This window comes from Zasmidium cellare (genome assembly GCF_010093935.1).
Source record: "Zasmidium cellare ATCC 36951 unplaced genomic scaffold M409scaffold_49, whole genome shotgun sequence".
In the NCBI taxonomy this organism is placed as follows: Eukaryota; Fungi; Ascomycota; class Dothideomycetes; order Mycosphaerellales; family Mycosphaerellaceae; genus Zasmidium; species Zasmidium cellare.
The window spans coordinates 163,718-189,693 of NW_022986993.1; the positions used below are offsets into that span (position 1 = coordinate 163,718).

At 52.8% G+C, this 25,976-nt stretch overlaps 11 protein-coding genes across 11 annotated transcripts; 5 read left to right on the top strand and 6 right to left on the bottom strand.

Annotated features, from left to right (window-relative positions):
- Positions 1 to 195: 195 nt before the first annotated feature.
- On the bottom strand, positions 196 to 1,202 carry M409DRAFT_29217 (uncharacterized protein; the record flags this gene model as incomplete). Its single annotated transcript, XM_033809361.1, has 2 exons — positions 196 to 1,113; positions 1,164 to 1,202. 2 exons carry the CDS (start codon positions 1,200 to 1,202, stop codon positions 196 to 198), a joined length of 957 nt encoding a protein of 318 aa, XP_033661257.1.
- A 484-nt stretch (positions 1,203 to 1,686) lies between these two features.
- Positions 1,687 to 2,295, top strand: M409DRAFT_29218 (uncharacterized protein; the record flags this gene model as incomplete). Its single annotated transcript, XM_033809362.1, has 1 exon — positions 1,687 to 2,295. One exon carries the CDS (start codon positions 1,687 to 1,689, stop codon positions 2,293 to 2,295), a length of 609 nt encoding a protein of 202 aa, XP_033661258.1.
- A 331-nt stretch (positions 2,296 to 2,626) lies between these two features.
- Positions 2,627 to 3,163, bottom strand: M409DRAFT_70525 (uncharacterized protein; the record flags this gene model as incomplete). Its single annotated transcript, XM_033818779.1, has 1 exon — positions 2,627 to 3,163. The coding sequence occupies one exon, from the start codon at positions 3,161 to 3,163 to the stop codon at positions 2,627 to 2,629; it is 537 nt and encodes a 178-aa protein (XP_033661259.1).
- A 279-nt stretch (positions 3,164 to 3,442) lies between these two features.
- On the bottom strand, positions 3,443 to 4,657 carry M409DRAFT_29219 (uncharacterized protein; the record flags this gene model as incomplete). The annotated part of the gene is made up of 1 exon (XM_033809363.1): positions 3,443 to 4,657. The coding sequence occupies one exon, from the start codon at positions 4,655 to 4,657 to the stop codon at positions 3,443 to 3,445; it is 1,215 nt and encodes a 404-aa protein (XP_033661260.1).
- Positions 4,658 to 4,918: 261 nt separating this feature from the next.
- On the bottom strand, positions 4,919 to 5,763 carry M409DRAFT_29220 (uncharacterized protein; the record flags this gene model as incomplete). Its single annotated transcript, XM_033809364.1, has 2 exons — positions 4,919 to 5,483; positions 5,534 to 5,763. The coding sequence occupies 2 exons, from the start codon at positions 5,761 to 5,763 to the stop codon at positions 4,919 to 4,921; spliced, it is 795 nt and encodes a 264-aa protein (XP_033661261.1).
- An 803-nt stretch (positions 5,764 to 6,566) lies between these two features.
- On the top strand, positions 6,567 to 8,352 carry M409DRAFT_29221 (uncharacterized protein; the record flags this gene model as incomplete). The annotated part of the gene is made up of 4 exons (XM_033809365.1): positions 6,567 to 6,960; positions 7,008 to 7,152; positions 7,206 to 8,216; positions 8,274 to 8,352. 4 exons carry the CDS (start codon positions 6,567 to 6,569, stop codon positions 8,350 to 8,352), a joined length of 1,629 nt encoding a protein of 542 aa, XP_033661262.1.
- Positions 8,353 to 9,356: 1,004 nt separating this feature from the next.
- M409DRAFT_60070 (uncharacterized protein) lies at positions 9,357 to 14,014 on the top strand (the record flags this gene model as incomplete). The annotated part of the gene is made up of 2 exons (XM_033814358.1): positions 9,357 to 9,683; positions 9,833 to 14,014. The coding sequence occupies 2 exons, from the start codon at positions 9,357 to 9,359 to the stop codon at positions 14,012 to 14,014; spliced, it is 4,509 nt and encodes a 1,502-aa protein (XP_033661263.1).
- A 433-nt stretch (positions 14,015 to 14,447) lies between these two features.
- On the top strand, positions 14,448 to 15,152 carry M409DRAFT_29223 (uncharacterized protein; the record flags this gene model as incomplete). Its single annotated transcript, XM_033809366.1, has 1 exon — positions 14,448 to 15,152. The coding sequence occupies one exon, from the start codon at positions 14,448 to 14,450 to the stop codon at positions 15,150 to 15,152; it is 705 nt and encodes a 234-aa protein (XP_033661264.1).
- Positions 15,153 to 19,256: 4,104 nt separating this feature from the next.
- M409DRAFT_70528 (uncharacterized protein) lies at positions 19,257 to 20,308 on the bottom strand (the record flags this gene model as incomplete). Its single annotated transcript, XM_033818780.1, has 2 exons — positions 19,257 to 20,171; positions 20,222 to 20,308. The coding sequence occupies 2 exons, from the start codon at positions 20,306 to 20,308 to the stop codon at positions 19,257 to 19,259; spliced, it is 1,002 nt and encodes a 333-aa protein (XP_033661265.1).
- Positions 20,309 to 22,840: 2,532 nt separating this feature from the next.
- On the top strand, positions 22,841 to 24,297 carry M409DRAFT_34162 (uncharacterized protein; the record flags this gene model as incomplete). Its single annotated transcript, XM_033810316.1, has 3 exons — positions 22,841 to 23,319; positions 23,365 to 23,505; positions 23,553 to 24,297. Coding segments are annotated over 3 exons (1,365 nt in total), but the record flags the coding sequence as incomplete, so codon positions are not given.
- Positions 24,298 to 24,475: 178 nt separating this feature from the next.
- M409DRAFT_70530 (uncharacterized protein) lies at positions 24,476 to 25,610 on the bottom strand (the record flags this gene model as incomplete). The annotated part of the gene is made up of 2 exons (XM_033818781.1): positions 24,476 to 25,173; positions 25,223 to 25,610. 2 exons carry the CDS (start codon positions 25,608 to 25,610, stop codon positions 24,476 to 24,478), a joined length of 1,086 nt encoding a protein of 361 aa, XP_033661267.1.
- Positions 25,611 to 25,976: the final 366 nt, after the last annotated feature.

Below are 25,976 nucleotides of genomic sequence, written 5' to 3' on the forward strand. Positions count from 1 at the left end.
TGATAGGCCTGATAGATAGCTTATCTGGCCAACAGATGCCAAGGCTTGATGCCGATCACTGCCGTGTTCAGATATTGATGCCTTAGGCAGACACGATTTCATTCACTCACAAGTCGATGCGGATCAGGAAGGATCAAAACAACGAATTCCGCTACCACAGATTGAATGCAGCTGCATGGTTGAATTTGATGATATCTATAGGTCCGTCTGCCTCTGCAAGCTTATAGCGGTCGCTGTAGCCTCATCCAAATCTTCTCCAGACAGGTTGAGGATCTCGTTGGCTAACCCAACTCGCTTCTCGAAATTGCCAGAGTCATCATCGAAAAAGACGCGAGAGTACACCTGCCTACCAATCTCCCTCATGGTACCCTGCCTCCTAGCCGCAACGCCTTCGTTGTAGTATTCTTCGACTGGTCGATTCTCGATTGTCCATTGCGTTCGGTCAGTGCCTGTGACCCGAAAGGCGGATTCGAGCATATCGTTCTGACTGATACAGAAAGATGATGTGTAAACATGACGATTGCGAAATCGATCCAAACATGCACCGTCTTCGCTCTTGATCGGAAGACTCAGCAGCCCCGCCACAGATCGTCCAACTTGGGCCAGTGTCGAGGTGTTGATTTTTGTATTCCCGTCATCGAACAAAGTCGCTTTTCTTCCAAGACAATCGATCCCGAACAAGACTGGTGTCGAAAGACACCACTCATACCACAGTCCGCAACAGAGAGCAACGTACGAACTTTTGCCCAGCATTTTGATCTCTTCGCGAACGATCGGCATGTTCTGCAAGCTGCTAATATCTCTCACCAGACCCTCATGTGCAGAGTCAGGAGACCACTCACTGGGTAGAATCCAAGGCACTTCTGCTTCTGCAGCGGCTTGGACCAGCAGCGTGCTCAGATTCTTCGGGGCGAAGAACCCTACTGTGATGATCAATGCGCCTTGACCTCGCAGAGCGTTGAATATCGTTTCAGGTTCGTTGTAGTCGACATATACCGGCATGACCTTCTCGGGAAATTTGGATGTTGTGTCTTTCCTGGTTATGGCAGTGACTGTGTGCTTGCCTGTTGCCAGAAGTGCGTCGACGATACGGCTGCCAATGTTGCCGCCGGCCTGGACAAGTTAGCATAAGAACATGTGTGGTATAAGCGCCGAGGACTTACCCCAACGATTGCTACCTTCCTGATATGATTTGACGCCATACCTTCTATCTTTCGTACTTTTCGAGGATCCGTTACCACTCACCACACGTCAACACTTTTATAGTCTGTGAAACGTCTGGCCCAAACGCCGATGCAAAGTAGGTCGCGTTTCGCTGCAACGGCTTTTGAGGACTTAGACGGGCATAGGAGGTAGCAACTTCTACAAGTACGTGGACCCTGACCATGTATAGTAGGCTTTGCGCTATGGGCTACAAACCTGAGGCTGTGTGCCCTATCCCCCTTGAATCCTGTGAATTGACCGACTGGTCTTGTGACACTGTACTTTGATTGATGTTTCTACTGGAAACAGGTAAACGTCCCATTGAATATCGCATCGTCTTCATCTCCGCGGCAATAGCACAACCAGGGTCATGCCTCCTTCCCAACAACATTTTATCGAAATCGAGGCGTTGGTTGAAGTGTGGCCGGGTGTTACAAGAAGTCGCAGAGCTTCGACGGAGATGTCCAGCAATATCTGTCAAAGATGGAGCTGAACAGTGAGTCTACTGTGCTCCAAGAAAATGCCCTGGCGACAGGAGGTTCGGCAGCCTTCCCAGGAACGTGGCATACGGACGATTGGAAGGTCCATCATCGAGGTGACCAGCCGAGTGGGTTGGGTCGTCCGCAAACGCTTTGCATATTGACCCTGGCCCCACTGCCCATACTAGCTATCAACAAGTACGCTTTCGACCATGGGCAGCAGGATCGTTGTTTTGCCTCCCATCTTGGCATGATCCTAGACAACGCAACATCAGACCCAAAGGTCAATTCAATCGACGCCATCGGAAACCTCGATCTGGCTCTGGCTCCACATTTGCGACAATTAGGCGTGCCGCATGAGTTCTTCGAGCCATCGTCCAACATGTTTGTGGCGGCGAGTCTCCTCCTGGCGGGAATGCTCACGTCGGTGCCGCACCATGTCATGGACCATTACCCGAACCTTCGCCAGCGCATCGTTTTGGGCAATATCCTAGCTGCTATTTTGCTGGGCTTGACGTTGAAGATGTCTTTCGTGGCCACGTTCATGTACTTGATTCCGTGGGCGGCATACTCTGGGACCGTGATTTCGGAGTCTGTGTTCGCCTGCCTGTGAGTGAGCTAGATTGAAGGAAAGAAAGTTGTAAGCGACATGCAATGTTTTTGTGATTGCAGTCAAGTGGGGAGTGGGCAAGCGTTTGGAGATAGGTCAGTAGATAGTCAGCATTGGCAACGAAAGAACCGACTCTCGGTCAATGGAATCCCTCATTTCCACCATCTATGCTGTAGTATTCGAGTGCTCTAAGATTGAACATGGAGAAAGACCATGGTTCCGTCGTCCCCGTGTTTGTATATTCTTTGATCGGGCCTGGAGGAGAGCTGGAAGCTGGAAGAGCCCAGTGCTGTCGAGTGTCGCTCTTTGATCATGATCAGCGCGTTACCACCGGTTATAGCTTCTGCGTCGCCACAAAAGCTTTGTCATGCTCGCAAGTACTGATAACCTTGCCATCCAGTTCTCGTCTGATCACACCTCGCATCAAGGCCAGCCCCTTTCCCGCAGCCATAACCTCACACTCGCAGAGACAAATCGTTCCTTCGGGGGCTGGCCTCAAGTAGGTAACATTCAGACTCCGGCTGACTCCTGGCACGAGCCATCCTCCAGGCTGCCCCACGGCCTGAATCGCAAGACTCGTCAAGTGGTCATAGATTAAAGACTGCGCGGCGCCGTGTAAGCCCCCGCCTGCATTGCAATAAAATCGAGTCACAGTGAACCGGAAGGTGACCGTGGATGTTGTAGGGGATGTCTGTTTGAAGGAGTGCAGTTTACAGTCTTGTTCAAAGAATTGACTAAGAAATCTGACATCGTGCGGAGCTCGAACGCTCAGAACCGCATTGATACGTTCTTCGGGACTAAGTTTGGCGAATGATGGGTTTGTGGTGATGGCGAAGTATTTGTCGTTCCATCCTTCGCCTTTCGGAATCATGATTCGGATGACACGGTACTGTCGAGCCGGGCGTGTCTATAGCGGAACGACCTAGGAGATTATGATGCCGTCGATTACGGGGTGGTGGAGGGAATGGATGAGATGGAGGTCGTTATGGATCGATCCGTGAGTGAATGTTGGTCGTTGCGAGTCAAGGATGTTGACAGCTGACAGGAAGAGATCAGGCCGGATCAGGTCCGAGCTTGCCGATGAGCCGAGGTACTAATTTCCAGCCTGCGATGAACATGATCATAATCGACTCCTTGCGTACAGACCTCGTCAAGACTTTACATCAGATATAACCATGACCCTGGTCTCAGCAGTGTCGTCGAATTCCTTGCCACCAACATTCGCCACCAATTTGACCCTCAGCTTCCACCACAAGACGATATTCGTCGTTGCAAAGCTGGGAGAGATGTGATTTGGGAGCCTTCCCCCAAACGAACCAGGGAACCCCAATGCTTCGCTCTTGTCGTCCCGTTGCTGCTCCACAAAGACCTCCTGGGGAACAGCGTTGAGGCTTACAGCTTGGCCTTCTTCGACCAGTTCTTGCTCCGGAGGGCATTGCACAGACTCCAGGGGCAGCATATTCGCAGACTCTCTGTCTCTGAGGATGCGATATATCACAAGCGGGACCAGTTCAATCGAGGATATCCCGATGCGAACATTTGGTATACTGAGTACTGATGGATCGGACAGCGGGTTGACTTCCAGTCTCGCTTCAATCGGGAACGCCGCTCCTCGGACGATACTGGACGGTAGAGTTGATTTGAGGCTCAGCTTCACGGTCGGTGAACTTGACGCCAGCTTATCCTTGAATCTTGCAAGACCAGACTTTGTGCTACTCCCTGCCAGCCGACTGCTCGAGTAGGAGTTAATGTGAAAGACGCTTTCTGCCAGTCTCTGATCAAAGGGCTCCTCGGACGGGACGTACGTCAGAATCTTCAAAGGCGGGCTGTAAGGCTTCTTCTGGTCCTCGAAGTTTACTTGGACTGTCAACGTGTATTGCACCTGGCCCATGTGCTCGTCGCTCTTCATGTGGAGGAAAGATGGTGGCAGCTGGTAAGGCGAAGATGCGTAGAACTCCTTGTGTCCCGAAGGCGCTTTATACGGCGACTTGGCTGGGTTCGGGTGCAGCAACCCTGCTGTTCCATGGGTAAATGCGAGAGAGAAGTCCCAGGTATATCGATGTTCCGGCTCTGTGGTCAGCCCTTGCGCAATGACTTTGTTGATCGTGCGTAGAGTAGCCTCGTCATGGTAGTGAATCTTGAGACGTCGATATTCGCCTCTACTGACGACGATCACGTATTTCGTAGTGGTGGTGCCTTGAATGATGACTTCGACGTTTCGAATCCGGCGTTCGGCCGGACTGTCGAAGAAGACTTGGCCAAACACATTGGATCCAGGGTGGAAAGGAGTTTTACAGCTTGCATCAAGCTGAAGAGTGACTCTGGGCTCGGGATGCTGAGGGTCGTCCGATCTGAAGAGGCCCATGGCAGCTGGCTGCGGTGAGAACGCCCTTGAGGGGGCAATTCAGGTGATGTATCAGATATGCTCAGCCCTTCGAGACGAAGTTCGAGTTAGGCTGTCGATCGAGTAAGCTAGCTGGCGATCAAGTCGGGCTGTGCCGGTGCGCCACATAGTTCCTGGTACCAATGGCGAGCTGCGGAGTTGTTCTAATGCATACACCGTGGCGAATTTAGAGACAGAGGATGTCTCTCAGAGGCTGAGATCTTGCCTGTGTTCAATACTATGCTATCTAAGCAGTTGCGTCGAAGCAGCAACAGCATTCGCGCAACCAGCCTTGAAGATCGCAATCCCAATAGCGAGGCCGCCAAAGCCATCTAGCCAGACAAGACGAGGATCCAGATAACTTGCAGAGTTGACTACAAGCGCAACAACCGCCGTGAATGCGTCGAGTCGTTGATGTAAAGCATGACTCTCCAACATGATACTCTCGTTCCTCTTAGCCACCTCCATAGTAGCTCTGAAGAGCCATTCTTTGATCATGATGCTGACCAGAGGCAACAGAATGACTTCGAAGTTCGATCCAGTATCTGCCATACCATGGGCATCATGACTGAAGATCATGAGGTAGTTGACATAGCTAGCGAGGACATCTAGCTCGAAATGTCGACATGTGTAGAGCAGCGATCGCACGGCAAGGGCAATGCCACTGGACATGACGATTCCAGACACAGCGAGTCCACCAATTGCTTCACTCTTCTCCAGTCTGGGGATTGTAGAGTAGCTCGCTGTGATCATAGCAACCAGATCGGCTGCCAGGTCTGCGAGGGCGTGGACTGCGTCGCCGATGAGGCTGAACCAAACAGTCAGTATGGGGTTACAACAAATCAGGACATTACTTACGCTTGAGAGCCAAGCAGGTATCCTCCAAGTGCATTCGCTATAGCTAGGGTGAGGTTTACGAGCAGGGCGAGGCGTGTGATCCGTTCGATGTCAGAAAGAGACGAGGCGTCCTTGGCTTCCCTGGATGGTTCAACATTCGCGGCGGTCGATGATTGATTTGTAAAATGACTCGGTGTAATGTTCGACGAAAGTGACTGAGAGACAATCTCGAAGTTCGGTACAGTGTTCATGATGTTGTTGTTGGTGAGCCCGGTCGTAACATCATCGACGTAGCATCATCGCATTGACCTTCAACGTCCTTTATCCCCAAATTCTTCGTGCTCATCGTCATAGCATCCCAGGACTTGGCATTCATCATTGCCAGCCGCAGCACTGGGCTTGTCATGACTATTGCCCTCCAAAATTACTCTTACGGACGAATCGGAGCTGCGAGTATCGCTGCATACCACATACAGCCGCTTACCCATCCACTCACAGGGCCATCTCTTCCACCGCGCCACGATCTGCCACGCGCAGCCGCCATTTAGCACCCGATCGATCTTCACTGACCATCGGCCGAATGCTGAGAGGATGCGGGTGAAGGCCTCACAGTTAGGTCAGGGCAAGGCTCCAGCATCACCAAAATAAGTTTTGCCAAGACACTGCAAAGGGATGTATGTTGCGCTTCCGTTGGATGAGAACTAATGTGAAGCTTAGGGCACTGCGATTCACGGTGCCGCCAGTCTTGTTGATGTGCCAAGAATCATTGGTAAGTCAGGCCAGCGTTGTTGGTATGTGGTACGGCCGTCGACATGTGCTCCATATCGTCGATTCGTGCTGCAAGTAGTGATCAAGAGAAAGTACTGTCGTCACTGCTTAAATCGTCGTCATTGCATCTGTAATGCCTGGTCTCCGAGCATCATAGGAAAGGCGATGTATAAAGAGGTGGAGGTGAAGATGCATCTTGACAGCAGCATAGCAAAGCATCTCTCGAGCATCACCAAAAACATCGACCACAACGCCCTCATCATCTGAGGGATCAAAATCTTCAGTCATGGCAAATCGCCTTCTTCTCCTCTCAACAGCCGCCATAGCAGCTGCCTCCAGCATACCGCAGGTGCAAAACAAGGCCTTGACGCTGGGTTTCTATGGCACACCCGAAGTTCGCCAACCAATCGAGCTTGATGTTGAAGGCGAGATTCCATCCTGGATAACAGGCTCGCTCTACCGTGGAGCAGCAGGGACTTGGGACATCAGAAACTTTTCTGCCGAGCACTGGTTCGATGGCTTCAGCAGGAACCATCGTTTCGAGATCGCAGAAGGGAAAGTAAGCTATCGCAGTCGCAACGGGAGCGATGAGTATATCGATTTTGTTGAGGAATATGGGCGGATACCAGGCGGCAGCTTCGCACAGGATCCCTGCAAGGTCATGTTTGGGGCCTTTGAAGGTGAGCTAAGACCACGTTCTGTTTGGAAAGATGCTGACCGGGTGGAGTGACATTCCGAGACGGTATCAATCCTCGTGGAAATACCTCGGCGGCTAATGTTGGTGTCACTTGGATACCCAATTACGCAGACCTGGCATCAAATGAGACCCAGGATAGTCCTTTGAAGTCCCTCGTCATGACAACAGAATCAAAGTAAGTCCAGAGTCAGTCGATGCTGGAGAATTAAGGCACTGACAGAATCACAGCACTCTCCAGCAAATCAATCCAGAAAGCCTGGAGCCAATCGAGCTTTTCACCTATCAGGCATCCAGTCTCGAATTAAACAACACTGGACGTAGCGCTGCTCATGCTGCCCGAGACTTCGATGGCACAGTATACAACTACGTTCTGGACGTGGCCAAGCAGGAGTACAAGGTCTTTGGCATAAATCCTCGTGGCGAGACTGAGATCCTGGCACGAGTGACAGATGCTCCAGCTGCGTACATCCATACGCTGTTCGGCACTGAGAACCACCTCATCTTGATCGTCTGGCAGGCCGAGTACGACAGACAGAAGTTCCAACAGCAGAGGAACATTCTGAAGTCTTTGAAGCCGTTCAACCAGACCCAAGACGCCCTGTTCTATGTCATTGACAAGAAAGGAGCTGGCGTGATTGCGAAGTACACCTCGGATGCATTCTTCGCTTTCCATGAGATCAACTCGTTCGAAGAGAATGGCTCGGTGTACATCGACCTGCCGCATATGCCAAACTATGACTTCCTCTGGGGCTCAACCATGGAGAACTTGCGCGCGAACGTTGGTCGACGTAACGCCTCTGCCACTCATGACATCCCTGGGATGTTCAGGCGGTACAAGCTGCCAGGCATTAATAACAGTACCCAATCCGCGAATGGCACCGTCGTTCCTCGACGTGCAGAAGTCGACTTTGATCTTGACTTTGCCAAGGCCAACATCGAGCTTCCGCAGATCCATCCAGATTATCGCGGCAAGCCATATCGATTTGCGTATGGGATCCACGTCGAGAAGAGAGGGTACTTTGCGGATTCTGTTGTCAAGGTCGACACTCAAGATCGCACTTTGAAGACGTGGGTGCCAAAGGTCGACGCGCTGCCCTCCGAACCAGTCTTCATTCCCAGCCCAGGGGCACAGGCTGAAGATGACGGCGTGCTGTTGACAGTGTCGATGGATTCTCGTGAGCGTCGAAGTTCACTGGTGTTCATTGACGCCAAGGATATGAAAGAGATTGCCAGAGCGAGGTAAGTTCTGATGACACCGCCGATGCAGGTCGATGTGGATGCTGATTGAAATTGCAGAATGCCAATCGTCATGGGATACGGTTTTCACGGGGCGTGGGCTGGTGTCGATGGGGTTCGCGTTCCTCAAGTTGCATAGAGGAGCGAGGGTGGTTTTCTTAGTATTTGGGCATTGTCAGCAAAGGCGCTGGTGAACGGTAGGGCATGGGATGTACGTGATTATTGCATTGGCTGCAGCTGTATCAATGTTTTTAACTTTAGCTTTGCGTATCCGATATAGAGCCCAGGAATATCGTCATTATTGCTTTGAGATGTCTTCGAACAGGTTCGGGTGAAGTGCCTAGCCAGAAGTCTCGAGCCATCGGTCGTCAACGATGTCCCTATAATGACCTGGTAGATTGTCTAATCTCGCACGCTCGTCCAACGACTCATGTTGATGATCACTCCTGAGATGGATCCCGCGCACAGTTCTCTAACGGATACACAGAATAAGCTGATGGCCTTGGATTGTATCAGTGGCGGTATACTGTCTGTTCAAAGCCAGGGCCGACAGATCTTCCAACAGCTCTGACGAAGGCTGGCGGCGATGACTCTCAGCCGAGCAGAGGTTCACCAGGCTGGAGTAAATAGAGTGAGATGTACGTGAAGGCCGAGGTGTTGTTGACGTCCAAGGCAGGGATGTTTATTTTGGAGGCAGATAGGATTTGCGGCTAAAAGGACAAGGCTCGTCCCGCGCCATGGATGTCCGATGTGCCTGCGTCTGGTGGATGGAGTGCCAGGGACTGTGCAACACCGCCGCCAGGCCATCCATGCCCATATCCGCGCCAACTCCCTCACTCCCTCACTCCCGACCTCCGACAAACCGGTTTCCATTCACCTCAGCTCCAAGACGCGTTGGGCGGGCGTGGTCTGCAGCGGAAGGCGATGCTGGCCAGGGCCATTCACCGGACGCGCGCAGTTGGGCTCTGATTGATCGTGTGCCTTGACCTCAATTCTCCAGTTGCCGCCCAATCCAGTCGGCGACATCGACAGGTCATATCATGACCGGCGGAACACCATTCCGCGAAATTCCCCCCCTTCTGATGCCCCAAAACACGACCACCGTACCATCACAGAGGTAGCGCGGCCAGAGCGCCCACTGCAATGCCGACCCTCCCCTCTCCCCCTTCAACCACCTCGACCGCGGCCACTCCCGCGCATACCAGACTCGCCAATGGCCACAGAGCGAGCGCGGCAACATCGCAGTCCCGCACATCGACGCCGAAACAAGCCAGCGGAAGTGGCTCCGGCGGGCTGAGAGGCGCCAAAGTAAGAGGCAGTTCGGACAAGGAGAATGGCAGCGAGGCCTCCAGTGCTAGAGCGGCGAGGAGGAGCTCGGCGGCGAATGTCCTGGCGGGGAGGGAGAAGATGCCCAGCAAAGATGGGACCGTCCAGAAGCATGCCAAAGGAGTCGAAGGGCTGAAAGACTATGTACGTTGGACATCTCGTACGCTGCATGTGGAGTGAGAGATTTGATGAGGTCGACTTTTTGTTGAGACAATGTCTTGCACGTTGCCGTACCTCACTCCATCTCAACCTTCCATGTGCGTGTAACAAGCGGCTCTGCTAACCTGCGGCAGCAACTGGGACAATGCCTTGGTCGCGGCGCTTTTGGCAGCGTCTACTGCGCTCTCAACTGGTCCACCGGCGAGACGGTCGCCATCAAGCAGATCCGCCTCTCAGAGATGCCCAAGACCGAGCTCAACGTCATCATGCAAGAGATCGACCTGCTCAAGAACCTCAATCACCCCAACATCGTCAAGTACCATGGCTTCGTCAAGTCTGCCGACTCTCTATACATCATTTTGGAGTACTGCGAGCAAGGTAGTCTCCACAGCATCTGCAAAAACTTTGGAAAGTTCCCTGAGAATTTAGTGGCTTTGTATACCGCCCAAGTCTTGCAAGGATTGTTGTTCTTGCACGAGCAGGGTGTCATCCATCGAGATATCAAGGGCGCCAACATCCTCACCACGAAAGAAGGCCTCATCAAGCTGGCCGACTTTGGCGTAGCCACAAAACAGCAAGGTCTCGCGGAAGGAAGTGTCGTTGGCACGCCATACTGGATGGCCCCAGAGGTCATCGAATTGGCCGGAGCTACGACGGCGAGTGATGTCTGGAGTCTGGGCTGCACGGTGATTGAGCTGCTCGATGGGAAGCCACCCTATCACAAGTTCGCGCCTATGCCGGCACTCTTCCGCATCGTCAACGATGATCATCCTCCTCTACCTGAAGGAGCAAGTCCGCTGGTGAGGGACTTCTTGATGCAGTGTTTCCAGAAGGATCCCAACCTTCGAGTCTCGGCCAAGAAGCTTCTCAAGCATCCATGGATTGCCTCTGCGAAGAAAGGCAACATGAAGAAGCCTACTGAATACGACGAGGCTATCAAAAGCGTGCAAGAGTGGAACGAGGCACTGAAGAACAGCCCCCCAGCGACGCGACGTGGCACCGCTAACCGCACCGTATCGAGTCGAACGTCGTCGCGACCAGTGTCGAGGAGTTCAGCGAAGCCCGGTCTAGCAGCGTCGAAGGCGAAGTCCGAGGAATCATCGAGACCGGCGTTTCATTTGGGGTCACGAAGGCCCCAGCCACCAGATGCCTTTCGATCACCAACAGATGATGAAAGAAGAGACAATTGGGACGCTGACTTTGAATCACTCAATGCTGGCATGTCTGGTCTTCACATTCCTGATCGATTGAGGCACCAGGACGGGTTTGCTGGGCTCTTCAGCGCGGAGAAGCTGAAGCAATACGCCAATGTTGAGCCAATTCCCGAGATGGACGGCAAGGTGGAAGAATGGGATGAGGAGTTTGAAGGGGATCTGACTGTTCGGACACCCTTACAACTCGCACAGGGCGACGCCATTGAGACGGTGCGTCCATTCTATCCGGCTCGAACTTCATCAGACGAGATCAAACATCAGCCACCACCGCCCTTGAGCCTGGCCAAGAAGGGCGAATCTCTTGACAGACATGAACGCAAGACCAGCAAGGACTCGCAACCTCGCACCCAGATCCTTCGACCCTCATCGAAACAGAGCTCGATACCCAAACCTAAGCCTACGCCGCCGCATCAACCGCTTAAGAAGGCGCCATCAGCGGCGTCTAATAAGGAGAGATTTCGTGAGGATGAAGATGAAGACTACTCTGATCTTGTGGCAGACGATGAGGACGCGTTCCTCAAAAAGCTCGCCGGGTTTTCGCCCAATCGGCCCTCCAACCCGAAGGATATCTATAGCATGCAGACCAAACTTGGCGGGAGTATGAGAAGGCGTAGGACCCACACTCCGACCCAGCTTGTGCACGATGCTGCTGCCATGAGGCGAAAGCGGAGCTCACTGGAGATTCAGAAATATGCCGAGGATGACAACGACGAAGACTTCACAGACTTGGTCTTTGATGAAGAGCAGCCCATGAGCTTACAGGCGGCGTCGCATAAGAGTCGGTCGCCCAAGTCGGCTGTATCGGCTGGAAGCGAGTCGGCCTCTGAGAGAGGTACCTTGAAGCTGACGAACTCGATATCGTGGGGCGATGAGGACGACGAGGAAGAATACGATCCGTTCGCGGCCATGGAAGAGGAGCTTGATGAGGTTGATCTCGAATCGAACGTCGCCAGAGACAAGCACGCTCGTCTATGTGCTGTCGTCGAGAGTCTGGTGTCGGACATGAAGCTTGGGCAGCCAGAAGACGTCCTCGCTGAGATTGTCGATCAGCTGCTCCAGATTCTGACAGAGTCTGCCGATGTCAAGTCAGTCATTGTCAGCAGCCACGGTATGCTGCCGATTCTGGAGATACTCGAAACAGCGACAAGGCCGCCGATTATTCTGAGATTGCTCAAGATTGTCAACTGCGTCCTTCACGAGAATATCGAGGTGCAGGAAAATCTGTGCTTCGTTGGTGGTATCCCCATCATCACCAAATTTGCGCACAAGAAGTACAATTCTGAGATCAGACTCGAGGCTGCAGCTTTTGTGCGGATGATGTACCAGACTCCGACCTTGACGCTACAGATGTTTGTCAGCTGTGGTGGGCTGAATGTTCTGGTGGAGTTCCTGGAAGAAGATTACGATGTCGAAGCTGGTCGCGAGCTGGTACTCGTCGGCGTGAATGGCATCTGGAGTGTATTCGAGATGCAAGGCCCAACACCCAAGAACGACTTCTGCCGCATCTTCTCGCGAAGCTCGGTTCTATACCCTCTTTCGCTCGTCTTGAACAGAGTTCTCGACGAAGATGGTGAGCTTTCAGAGATTATCGAAGGTCGCATTGTCAACATCTTCCTGCTCTTCTCGCAAGCAGAGAACCACGTCAAAGAGACCGTCGCCGACCGCATGGTGCTCAAACGGGTGTTGAAAGATCTGCGACGTATGAGTCCCCAACATCAGATCACCATGCTGAAGTTTATCAAGAACCTCAGCATGCTCGCGACAACGCTCGATGCATTGCAGAATAGCAATGCTATTGAAGTACTGACCGACTTGCTTGGTGCAAGCATGAAGTTGCCACACTTCCGCGAGATCTCCAACCAAGTTCTCAACACCATGTACAATTTATGCCGACTCTCGAAAGCACGACAAGAGGACGCCGCATTGTCAGGCATCATTCCCCTGCTTCAACGAATCGTACAGACGGAACGTCCACTCAAAGAATTTGCGCTGCCTATTCTGTGCGACATGGCGCACTCAGGCAAAGTCGGTCGCAAAATCTTGTGGCAAACTAAAGGGCTGCAATTCTATGTCAGCTTGCTGGCAGATCAATACTGGGCTGTCACTGCTCTGGACGCCATCTTCATCTGGTTGCAGGAAGAGACTGCCAAGGTGGAAGAGCACCTTCTGGCGCCGACTTCGAACTTTGCTGAGGCGGTACTGCAATGCTTCAACGAAAGTAAAGCAGATTCGTTTGAGAACTTGTTGGAGCCGCTGCACAGGCTGCTGAGACTGTCACCCGCTGCGGCCGCCAATCTCGCTCATCGAAGTCTGTTTGAAAGGACTGCCATAAAACTGCACTCCAAGAAAGCCGTGGTGCGAGTGAATTTGCTCCGCGTGCTACGATCTATCTGTGATGCATGCGCAGAGCAAGGTTCATTACTTCAACAATACGGACTGCTAGACGCCATCAAAGGTTTGGCACGCCATGATCAAGCCATCCTCGTTCGCAACCTGGCAGAAGAGCTCGTCAGGCACAGCGAATATACTCCTTCGTCAGTTGGACGATCTGCCACTGGCGGCTTTTCCGGGAAGAGGAGAAGTTCGAGCAGTACGATGATCTCGCCAGCTCTACTATCACATGCCTCTGCGGCGACGACTCCCACGACAAGCAGTCTGGCTCTTGGTGAGCGTTCTGGAAGCAGAGGATACTTCGACCAGACACCCAACAGCAGCTCCGCCCGCTCATCCGCTGCCAGCTCGCCATTCCGTCCGGCTACTCGTGATGGCAGCTATGGCGGATCAACCTCGTCAGGCGATCGATGGAGCTACCATCACCCTTCGACGTCATACGATGCCTCGAGCAACGGTATCGCCGCCCCTAGAAGCTCCAGCCGCATGCCTCCGCCCGCAGGACGGCCGCAGAGGCCTTCTAGTCGACTGAGCCTAGCGCCGCCGCCTGTCAAGGAGGAAGGCAGCAGCGACGGTGCCATTACGCCCACGCATATTCCACCCAGTGCTGGAACGAGGAGCTCGACAGCTGCGGCTGCGAATTCTGCTCTGCAGAGGAAGAGGGAGAGGAGGCAGACTAGCAGTGCTGACTTGAGGCTTCATTATAGTTGATGAAGTGCAACAATCTTCTTTGTTCGTCTTTCTGTCGGCGTTCAAGCGGTTTCGGAGGGAAAGCAGAGAACAGGACGGACTGGATTCGGAGAACATTACAGCATGAGTATTCGTTTTTATTTTGGATGGAAATGTGCAGGAGTGGAAGGGCTGTTCATTGATATACCAGGCGGGCATAGCGATATGGCGTTCTGATCGGGAAAACGGGAATCGACAGACTTTTTAGTGCAACAGATGTATGACACAGCGCGGCTTTTGCTTGTTCATCAGCCTTTAATGGCGCAAAGATTTTGAGTTTGAGGCTCCAATGCCGATCTGAATCCTCCGGCAAGGCGCAGTTTAGGTCGCCACACGGCTGAATCGTTGGTCGAAGCGCTCAAAATGAACCAAAATCCATTGGAAGTGTGCGACAAGCAATATTGCATTCGCCAACATGCCCGACCTCGAACGGCCCCCAACCTACTCATCGATCGATCCCCGGCAAAGCAAGCCCACAACATCCATTGAGACAACTACGCAAGAACCTCAAGACCGCATCTTCACTCTTCACCGCGCTCAAGACCACGCTCGCAGTTCTGGAATCCACATCAAACAAAATGACAACACCCTTTACTACGTGGGCCACTACAACGGTCCTACCCAGTCCTCCGACATCATCCTCTACGCTGGTTACGATTCTCTCGGTCCTTGGCTTGCGCAGCTACGCTTCGAGCAGTATAGTAAAGACTTCAAAGTCTATATCGGCGATTTGAAAACGCCGGCCAAAGACGATTGGGATGTCGTTCGATGTGCTGCCGGAGGGGGTATTTTTAGCGACTCAGCTTTTCGATTCGAATGTCGATGTGGCAGTAAAAAGTCGAGGCTCTACTGGACACGAACGCGGGATAGCAAGCTTGGGGCTTCGCGGTGGAGTCCACGGGACTTTAGACTCGTTGACGAAGAGAGCGCTGCTGTTGTGGCTGCCTACGTGGAGAAACATCTAGGCGAGGGAGCTGTGAAGGGGAGTGTTAGGTTCCTGCAGGAGGTGGAGCCCAAGGTGGAAGTCATGGGTCTGATGGTGCTCCTGGGGTTGCTGGACAAGACGAGAAGATACATGATGAGTGTGGCGAGGGCGTTTCCGAATACCAATGGTTATTGATACAGCTATTCCAGTGAGTCATGCCATCGATACGTTCATCAGAATCACTTTCGTCCATGTTCCCAAGTGCTGACCAGACTAGATACTTGCGGGCCAAATCCCTGCCGGCCAGATACCTGCCGGCATCCTAAATGATAGCAGATGCCTGCAGGTAAATAGGCATGCCTGCAGGTTTTTAGGATGCCCGCAGGTATCTAGCTGCAAGAGCGAGACAGCGCCCTGATCAATCTCCTGGCAGATGTAGCTATTGCGGGCGTCAAGTCAGTCGACCGTTAACCACCTACGAAGACTGGGCGATCAGATACCTGCGAGCTAAATACCTGCGGGTAATCCTATTTACCTGCGGGCATCCTAAATACCTGCAGGTATCCCCGTTCCCTGCGGGTATCCTAGATACCTGCGGGTGTCTACTAACTTACTGTAGGCATCTGTAAATACCTACGGGCATCTAACACCAAATATCTGCACCTCCCAAATACCTACACCTCCAATTACTTACATCTCCAAATACCTGCGAGCTAGATACCTGCGGGCATCCTAGATACCTGCAGGTATCCGCTAAATACCTGCGAGATCCTATTTACCCGCGGATATCTCTAGATACCTGCAGGTACTCCAGTTCATTGCGGGTATCCTAAATACGTGTGATATCCTAGATACCTGCAGGCATCTCCAAATACCTGCAGGTATCCCCGTTCCCTGCGGGTATCCGCTAAATACCTGCGGGTATCCTAGATACCTGTGGGCTAAACACCTGCAGGCATTTCCAAATACCTGCAGCTATTCCCGTTCCCTGCGAGCCAGATACCTGCGAGATCCTAAATACCTGCGGGTAGGTCCGTGCGATTTTGGTGATGCAGAAGGTAGGAGGAGAAATGAGTCGGAGAGGTCAGGCCGCAGGTAGCTTCGTAGGTAAGCGCCAAATCCCTGCGCGCCAAATCCCTGCAGGGAACGGGGATACCTGCGAGATCTTAGATACCTGCGGGCGTCCTAAATACCCGCACGCATCTAAGACCTCCCTGCAGTTGTCCTGCTAAGTCCTGGCAGGTAGTCGCCAATTCTAATTCTCAGATACCTGCGGGTATCCACACATACCTGCAGGTATCTACAAATACCTGCAGGGAACGGGGTTACCTGCGAGCTAGAAATACCCGCACGCATCTACGACCTTCCTGCAGTTATCCTACTAAGTCCTCGTAGGTAGTCGCCAAGCCTAATTCCCACACCAGACTACTGCAGGTATCTACAAATGCCCACAGGTATCCGTCAAATACCTGCGGGTTTCTACCCATACCCGCAGGTTTCTACACATACCTGCGGGTATCTACACATACCTGCGGGAATTTCTAAATCGCCTGCGGGTATCAAAGGACAACTTCTTACAGGCGTCTGTCCTGGAGGCGACCTAGTCGTAATATGTGTTCAGCTCGGTACCTTCCTCCACAATGCCATCAAGTCTCGGCATAAGAACCATGTAACGATCTTCTTCGTTACGCTCCTCGCGGGTGTAGCACCTGACCACGGGACATCGCCCGAATTCCACAAGAGCGGATTGGAACGGTTCGAACATAGCCCAAGCCAACGGGTAAAGTGCACAAATTCTGCACCGATCGCTGTCCCGTCGTGCTTAATCTTGACGCCATTTCTTATGAACTGCAGACCCTCCTCCACCACGGCTTACCAGGACGTTGCCACGTCGCAAGACTCTCCCGTCTGGACGATTGAGCTCGCTGTGCGACCAGCTGCATCATTTGTCTGATTGTGTCGGATAAAGGAGGGCGTCTGCCGTGTTAGAGGCGTAGAAGGAATCTCGTCACACCTTGGCGCCCTTCTCGCCTACTCGCATCTTTGGTCGTTCGATAACAATGGTGCTCCTGCCGTAAAGCGTTTGCACGACGATAATCTTTGGGATATATCCCAAGTTTCATGGAGGATGTTGGATAGATATCAAGCATCTCGAGACCGTGCGCTAAATCGCACAACGGAGGAGACGGTCGAGAGTCCTGAGCTACGGACAGACGTCTTTCTAAAGCACTCCCACTCCCTGGACGCATTGTGGAATTTCGGACCGCATACGAATTGCACTCTCGGGGGCCTTTGCAATGGATCCGTGATAGTAAGTCGTGGTCGCTAAAAGTCATTTCGGATGCTGTTACAGATAGTGAGGACCAATGAAACTCTCTGCATATCAACCCTGTCCTTGACATGTAACCTCTTCAGCACAAGGGGTTCGTGGTACGAATGCAAGATTGTCCGATGGGCACATATGTGACCGAGGCGAACAGGTGGGCGCTGCTTTACTTGTTCCAATGCCGTTCCCCGAGCGCTTGCATATTGGCTCTTCCCATGCTTTCTGCGAACCTCCACGCTCGGTGGATTGGACAAGACCATACCGCCTGACCTGTTGAGGCTGCAAACTTGCTACGGACAATTGGGACAGAGGTTTTCCGTCGTCGACGGCCAGTGTCTGCGGCTCCTGCCAAATGCAGAACGTACTCTTGCAGTCAAGAGCTGGCCAAAAACCTGGTTGGGGGTCTTGAACCCTGCGGTAGGTGTCTTACGAGGATAGGATATGCCTGTCGAGTCGTCATCCACCGGGATCGGCTCTCGATGTCACAATCGATGCCTCAGCGCTGCTCCATAGCAACGGCTCCAGAAGACGGTGCTGCTTCTTTCGAGACCGTTGAGCGTCCCGATGGTCTGTTTGCTGGGGACATGGCATAGGAGGGAGGAGAGACAGCGTCTCGGATGTGGAGATCAGGAGGGAGGGTGCGCATTATGCAAGGAGGCTGTTGAAACTACGCAACGCTTGAAGGAAGGTAGCAGATCTGCTAGCTCATGATCAGCCAGCGGGCAGAGGACAGAGAGAAGGCTTTTTTTGCTAGGGACTTGTGGTATGCTAGAGGCAGCGTCCTGGCCAAGTTCGCGGCCCGATGTCATGTCATGCTGGGCGTGAGATGCGGCTCGCCACCGAAGCACGGGTAAATATCGCTGTCGTCCTCTCTCGATACGCCGGCCTTGGCCCTCATGGCAACGGTGGCCGCAGTCGACGTTGTCGGAGATTGGGAGAGGTATTCCTATCTATCTGCGGGTATCTCTAGATACCTGTATACACTCCAATTCCCTGTAGGCGTCCTAGATACCTGCGGGTATCCTAAATACCTGCGAGCTAAATACCTGCGGGCATCCCAGACACCCGCGGGTATCGACCGTCTATAAAGGCTAAATACCTGCGGGTTTCACCGTTCCCTGCAGGTATCTCTAAATACCGGCGGCCTAAATACCTGCGGCCTGAATTCCTACAGGTATCTGCTCCTATAGGCATCTGCTTCTAAATACCTGCGTAAGCACCTACGGGCCTTCTAAAGATCTGCTGGTATCTACTCCTCCGGGTATCTGTCGGCATGTACACCTATTCCAAATCCCTGCGCGCATCTGTAGCGGCGATGGCGCGCGACGGATGGTTGAGAGTTGCCTGGTGCCTGCATTCTATGGTCTCTATTGGTCTTCTCGAAAGTTATAGAGGCAGTGTCATGAAGCTGCAGGCACTTTGGGGTTGCACAGTTCCTTTAAACTTTTGGACGTGCGGAAAGACACGGCTTGTTGGCCCAGACAATTAAAAGGCAAGCACTGCTACAGAAGGCCGATGCAGGGTAGCTCGGTGCGGGAAACTGTAGTAGAGCCATCACGCTAGGGACTGAATCAAGTGGTACACGCCACTCGTTCGTCCGACTAAAGCTGGGCAAGGGTGAAGAGATTGCAGCAGCGACATGCCGTCAAGTGCATGTAGTATTGCCCAGTCTTAATGCAAACCTAGACAAACACAACAGAGATGTAGTAGCAGAGACTCGAGTCGAGGACTAGCGGCACCACGATGTTTCTGGACCGCCCATTAAGGCCTACATTGTCTGCTAGAGACCCTAGGAGTACTGAGAACTGTCCCAATAATTCCCTAAAGCAGAAAGCCTTGTGCCCCGCTTAGACAAGAAGCAACCTAGATGCTGGAAGAAGTAATTCGCTAACCGAATCAGCTTTCAGATTGCGCGCGTATCTAGTGCTCCTGCGCTATCGTTCTCTTTCCAGTCAAAGGAAAGGGCACAGCGTCTAATCGCCTTCTGCAAGAGCCTCGAAAAGCAAGGGCCTCATCTCATCGTAGATCCCCACAGCCCTGCCGTCGACGACCTCCTGCAGATAGTCTTCATACGGCGTGAACTTCACATCTGGGTAAAGCTGCTTCCCATCGAGATAGCCCAGGTACTGCGCATACTCTGGAGTATTTTCTCCGCGGATACCGACAGACAGACAATACTGGTTATACACCTTCTTCACCCTCAACACAGGATCCTTCGGGTTTGCCTCAAGTTCGGCAATGACATCATCGACCTTCTGCTCGTATTTTTCCGCTGGCGTATACTTGCGAGGGATCTTCTCGCCCGACAGCTTCTCCAGCAAGTCGTGGATCCTGTTCTGTGTCCAGAGCTCGTTATAGACGAAGACGGTCTTGTTGAGCGTTCTGTCGTCTTTGATGACACGAGCGACGTACTTCCCAACATCTCTAAGATCCGTCAGGGCCGTCGGAATGTTGCCGTCGCCTGGGACCGTCTCGTTCGGAAATCCAACAACATAGTCGATCTTTCCAGATGGAAGCCTCGGGAAGGAGAATTGATGCCACCAACCCACGTCGATGATGGTGTACGGCAGGTGGAGTCGCTTGGTCAGATTGAAGATCTCTTCTTTCTGATCTCTCGACTGGTGGACTCCAACAGGCATTGGCGTCGCAAATGCACACGGCACAAAGCGTTTGATGCCGGCGACTTTGGCGGCTTTTGCGAGCGGGATCTGGACCAGTTGCTGCGACCCGGCAATTGCAGAGATGAGGATGTCGATGTCCTTCAAAGCCGCAACGATAGCCTGTTCAGAGCCCTCCAGGTCCAGAGCACGAACTTGTATACCCTTGTCTTTGAGAGCTACATTGGCTGGCTTCGACAGCGACTCCGGACGTGCGAGTGCGATGATCTCCTGGACAGTCGTCAGACGAATAAACAACCTTCATTCAATCATGTACTGACAAAGCTGCCATCTTGGATCAATCCCTGCAATATCGAGCCGCCTGTCTCCCCTGTAGCTCCGATCAAGCCTACACAATGAGTAGCCATTGTCAAGCTCTAGGTTATTCGATAAGGACTTGAGCAGTCGGAGTTGAGTTGTATTCTAGGAGCTCTTAAGTACTCAACGCTTTAGGAATTAAGCATTAGCAATCAAGAGCTTCCTAGGAATACACAACCGGCTTTAGCACAGTAGGTTGCCGACCTATACAATGTGTGATATTGGCAACTATGACCGTACACTTCAGCTGCACAATTCGCGCTCGCGCTCACATGTCCGCGGACAATCCGTCTGAAGATCAGCGATCGGCACCGCAACTAAGTTTGGGATATCGTTCAGAAGCACTATTTGAGCAGTGAGGCTGAGACGTCACGGGTTTGGCTCGGATTTCTCTCGGATGTCATCTCACCATAGGTGTAGCTTTGAAATCATGTAATCATTCACTCGCAGGTTACTGATTGCCACGGCAACGGTGCATGTCAACAGCTCCGAACGACCTCTGGCTACTTCAATACCTCAGGACATCTTGCAGCCCTGTTCTTCTTCTTTTCTGCCCTTTGTGGACTGCGGGCTGCCACCTTTCGCAATGATTTACAGTGTTTGAAGAGGCGCCCAGCCTTTGATTAAGACATAGATGCCAGTGCTAGCCGTTCGTGGCTGACGAGAGGTCCAAGGCTGACCTTCTACGGCGCTGTCATCCCAAGTGGCCTCCCGACGTAGCCGTCTGAGATGTAAATCCAACACGTACAAGAAATTCCAGCATGGCTTGCCCTCTGTCAATCAAAAAGAAGGATTGTAGCTTCTGCGACGTTGCGGCACAGACCTAAGCCGGAGAATTCACTCGATTGACGGACCAGACACGCTAGTCCGTTATCAAGGTGGAGCCCCGGCAATCGTGCTTGGCGGGGCCGACGACTGGCTCTCCATTCGCCGGCTCCTGGGGGAACTTCTCCTTCAAGGCACGACCATCTCTCACGCCTGCACTAACCATCACAACCATGCAAGCCACGCAGACAGACCCCGTCAGATGAGTTATAAGACGGTCCGAGGCCCTCGCTGGCCTTGATCTTTGCCATGCGTGGGCATGTTCGGATATGCTGCTGCTGAAGTCGCTGCTCGCAGTGCTAGCCACCGCATCCATTGCTTGTGCTCTGAGCAATGCCGTACCGGTCTTTAGCGAAAATCGAACCTGGATCGAAAATTTGGCTGTCCGCTATAGCAATGGCTACATCTTGCCGGCAACCGCCAGCTCCGCCGTGCTTTATCAAGTCGATCCGATCAGTCGCAGGCAGGAGGTAGTGCACAACTTCAGCGACTATGGGAATGCCATCATGAGCATTGCGAATGTGGGACCAGACTTGTTCGTCATAAACACCATGTATTGTGATATCTACCAGCTTGCTGTGAGTAGTATCTCATATCCATCAACCGACTTCTAGCTAACGCGGCACAGTGCACCCCAGGCACCGGTATCACGTGGAGAGTAGATCTCCGACAGCGACATCACACACGCCACGCGCCGCAGACTGGAGACTGGCAGTCCACGCGGCCGAACATCACCAAGATCGAACAACTAGCCAAGGGCCCTGATCCCAAATCCCTTCTCAATGGAGCTGCCGCACTCAACGACCGAGTCGTACTCATGGTCGACCAGAATTTGGGAGGCATCTGGACTGTGGACGTCTTTCGAGGAGACCCGAGACTCGTCTTAACAGATCCAACCATGAACCCAACTTTCAACGGAAGTGAGCCACAGGGCAATGGAGTGAATGGCATCCGAGTACGGAAAGGCACCCTATACTACAACAACCCCAGCCAAGGCATTCTGGCTCGTATTCCAATCGATCCGAGGACAGGCGAAAAACGGGGCGAGCCGACTATCATTGCGTCGGGACTTTCGCCAGATGATTTCGAGATCGACGAGGAGAAAGGCTTTGCCTACATTGTGGATCCTGACAACAGCCAGCTGTTGCAGATATCGCTGAGAAACGGCAGCAGCCAGGCTATAGCCGATGGACTGGCAGGCCCGACAACTGCGAGATGGAAGACGTATGGCAAAACGCTGTATGTCTCGACCACTGGAGGATATGACCAGTGGCTGAGCGGAAATCCCACCGTGCCTGCTATGGTGTACGAAGTAAATGTATGAAATGAAGACCATGACACGAAAGCTATTCCTGCGCTCTCTCACTATACAGGTCCTCCAGCAGTGCGAGCGTCCCCCGCCTGAGCGTGCATACTGCAGCAAGATGTTTCAAGTATGACAGCGTCTCCAGGGCGGACTTTGGTCCAAATCTGGCAACGCCGCCTGGAGCTTTCGGGACTCTGGCCTGCTGTCCTTTCTTCATCTCATCGCATTCCTCAACAGCGCCCCGTTCATCTTCCACGCATCCACAATGACTACTACAACGACAGCTTGCCAAAGCGAAATTCACAAACTGACGCTCCATTCTGCCAGCTCCCAGCACGACAACGCTAAATTCACCGCACATCCATCTGACATATCACTCGAAGCCGCTTTAGCTTTCACACCCCAAGAGCATGCCACCACCTCACAGGCTGCCAAATATCGCGAACTGTTCATCACCACTCTCATCATCGCCTGCAACCTCATTCAATTCATCTCCAACGCAGTCGGCATAGTCGCTGGTCTGACCATCGGCAAACAACTCGGCATCGATGGCGGACCCTCGCAAGCCAACTGGATGGCTGCTTCATACTCTTTAACGCAGGGGACGTTTGTTCTGGTTGCTGGTCGGCTCGGTGCAATCTACGGTCACAACAGCATCTTGCTGATAGGCAGCGCAATCTTTACCGTGTTTTCTCTTGCCAACGGCTTCTGCGAGGACTACGTGAGCTTCGCCAGTGTGAGAGCCTTGACTGGAATTGGAGGAGCCCTGATCATGCCGAGCGCTGTTGCGATGCTCTCCATTACGACTCCTCCAGGAAAGCTACGGAACTTCTGCATCGGGCTCTTCGCGGCCTCAGCTCCCCTGGGAGGCTGGTTAGGAGCATTGCTAGCCGGGATCTTTAGTGATTGGAGATGGATCTTCTGGCTGATGTGAGTTCGGTTGACATTGTCGTTGTTCAAGCTGATTCGAGAAAGGACAATCATGATGGCAGTGGTCACTGGCGTTCTATTCTTCATCCTGCCAAAAGAGCAGCCAGTCGATCCCAAGGGTCGGATAGACTACGTTGGGGCATTCCTAGGCGTTGCAAGCCTGATCATGTTCAACTTCGTCTGGAAGTAAGTAGCATCTCCCTGAATATTTGACGCAGCTAACACGTTTAAAGTCAAGCTCCAACAGCTGGGTGGGACACCTCCTACATCATAATCATCCTTGTGGCCTCGGTCGCATCCTTCACACTATTCATCATGTGGGAGAGAAAGTTCGCCTCCGAGCCCATAATGCCCCTCTCCATCTTCAAGACCCCGACGTTCTCAGCCCTCGCCACAGTTGTCATGCTGAGCTACATGGCCTTTGCAATCAGCTTGTGGTACATGGTCGCCTGGCAACAACTCCTACGACTCTGGACACCGATGCAGATTGCTATCGGCTGGATACCCTTCGCCATTGGTTCAGTCGGCTCAACATTCCTTGCAGCCTGGTTGATTCCACGCCTCGCCGCTCAGTGGATAGTGGTCTTGGGAGCAAGCTGCATCGCCGTATCCAACTTGCTGTTGGCCACCATGCCGGAGCATCAGACGTACTGGGCTCAGACTTTCCCGGCGATACTCATCGGCAGTCTATGTCCGGACTTTGTCTTCACGGCAGCCCAGATCATCGCTTGCAACAGCGTGAGTCGACGCGAACAAGGAGTTGCGGCAAGTCTGATTGGCACTCTAAATCTCTACAGCTGCAGTCTGGGTCTTGGTTTTGCTGGGACGATCGAGAGCCAGATCGATCTCAGTACGACAGATTCGACGAAAGGATATCGAGCCGCTTTATACTTTGGAGCTGCCATAGCTGCAGTAGCCGTGGCGGTGAGCTCAGTCTTTGTCAGAGTACCGGAGGACAAGAGGGAAGGGTGGAATGAGACAGACGAGCTAGAAAAGCCCACGGCCGTGGTGTGTGGAAGTGATGCGATTCCTCTGGAAGCTCGGGCGTCTTCTGGCGTTCAGATGAGGGTTCAATCGACCGCTTGAACAGCGAAATCTGCTCCCCCTCGTAAACAGGTCTATTCAACATAGAAACGCTGACCTGGCATGGACAGCTTTAACCTGTAAACCGCTCGCCCCTTTCAATTGCATCGAAAGCCTCATTGGTATGCTTCCATATCTTGTCTCCAAAGCCGTCCCTTCTCAAAGGAATGTACGTCTCGTCAACGTCGTTTGTCTCTCCCGTATGCCATTCAGAATAGGCTCCATTCCCCCTGACACCATCAGTACTCGTGGCGATGGCTAGTCCATCAGCTGTAGTCGCATACTCCTTGGCTTGAGTTTTGCTTCGAGGCGGGAATCGCTCACCGCAGAGGAACAGCACTCGCTTACCCGTTTCCTCCGCTGGGATAACAGGCCTGAAGAAGTGTATGACCGGACTCACGATCGTCCAGATGAGTCTGAACCACCACGGATGCGAAGGATTGACGAAAGCCGGAGTCATTACCAGCCCAGGGTACTCATGTGTTAGGCTGACCTTGCCTGCATTCTGCTGCGCGAGCCTTTCGAAGTAGAAGGTGGTCATGACAATGACGTGTGTGCGGCAGGCGCTCTTCGAGTACGTTTTATCGTCGCCTCGGAGAGAGAGATTGTTCGGCTGCCAGTTGGGTAGGCCCTTTTCGAGACCGGCTCCGTAGATGGACACGACATGAGCTGGCAACGTGGAGGCCCGGAGTAGAGGGAGGAGCTTGGTGATGAAGCGCATGCGGGAGTAGAAGAGGAAGGACATGGTCTTGTCAAGGCCCTCTTCGGTCTCTTTATGACCAGTCAATCATCTGAAGCAAATCAATATCCAATCGCATACCTCTCCTTTCCCCAAACCACAGATCAGCATGGCTCATGACCATCAGATCGATCCTCGCACTCTCTCCAGCCTTCACTTCCTCTAGCTGTCGAATCTTCTCGCAAACTCGATCAACCTCCCTTAGCAACGACAAGTCCGAAGCCTTGAGGAAGATGAACTCCTCAGTTGGACAGATCTTCAAGCAGTCCGAGATGATCTTGTTGGCAGCTTCCTCGTTTCTACCAACAATGTAAACTCGCAGACCTTTACCTGTCTTTCCATGATGTGCTGCGAGGCCGCGGATGGTGTACTCGCCAATGCCACTGGTGCCGCCTGTGAAGACTGCTACAAGGGGCTGGCGGTGGACGAGTGCGGAGTTGGTGAGGCGGACGCTTTGGAGGTCGACCATGTTGGAGAGATTGGAGCAGGTTTACCCTGCAGAGGTATGCCCGAAGACTCTCTTACCATGTTATATAGCAGTGTGGACAAAAGATCGGTAGGTCAGAGCAGGCACTATTGGCTGCCAGTCATACGAGATCAGGCTAGCGCGGCTTAAGCGAGTCTCGGGTGAATTGCTGACGGCCTCTTTCCCGATTGAAAGTCAACAGTCCACAGTTCGCTAAAGCGTTCGATACGATTCATGGACAAATGTTGCGACACGAGTGGACCTTTAACCACGCTCCTCTATGCACTTCTTGCCAGGTAGATGCCACGGCTGTTCCACCGCCGTTCGGCAGCATTGAGGCATTTCATTGACTCCAGATCCGGGGATGCG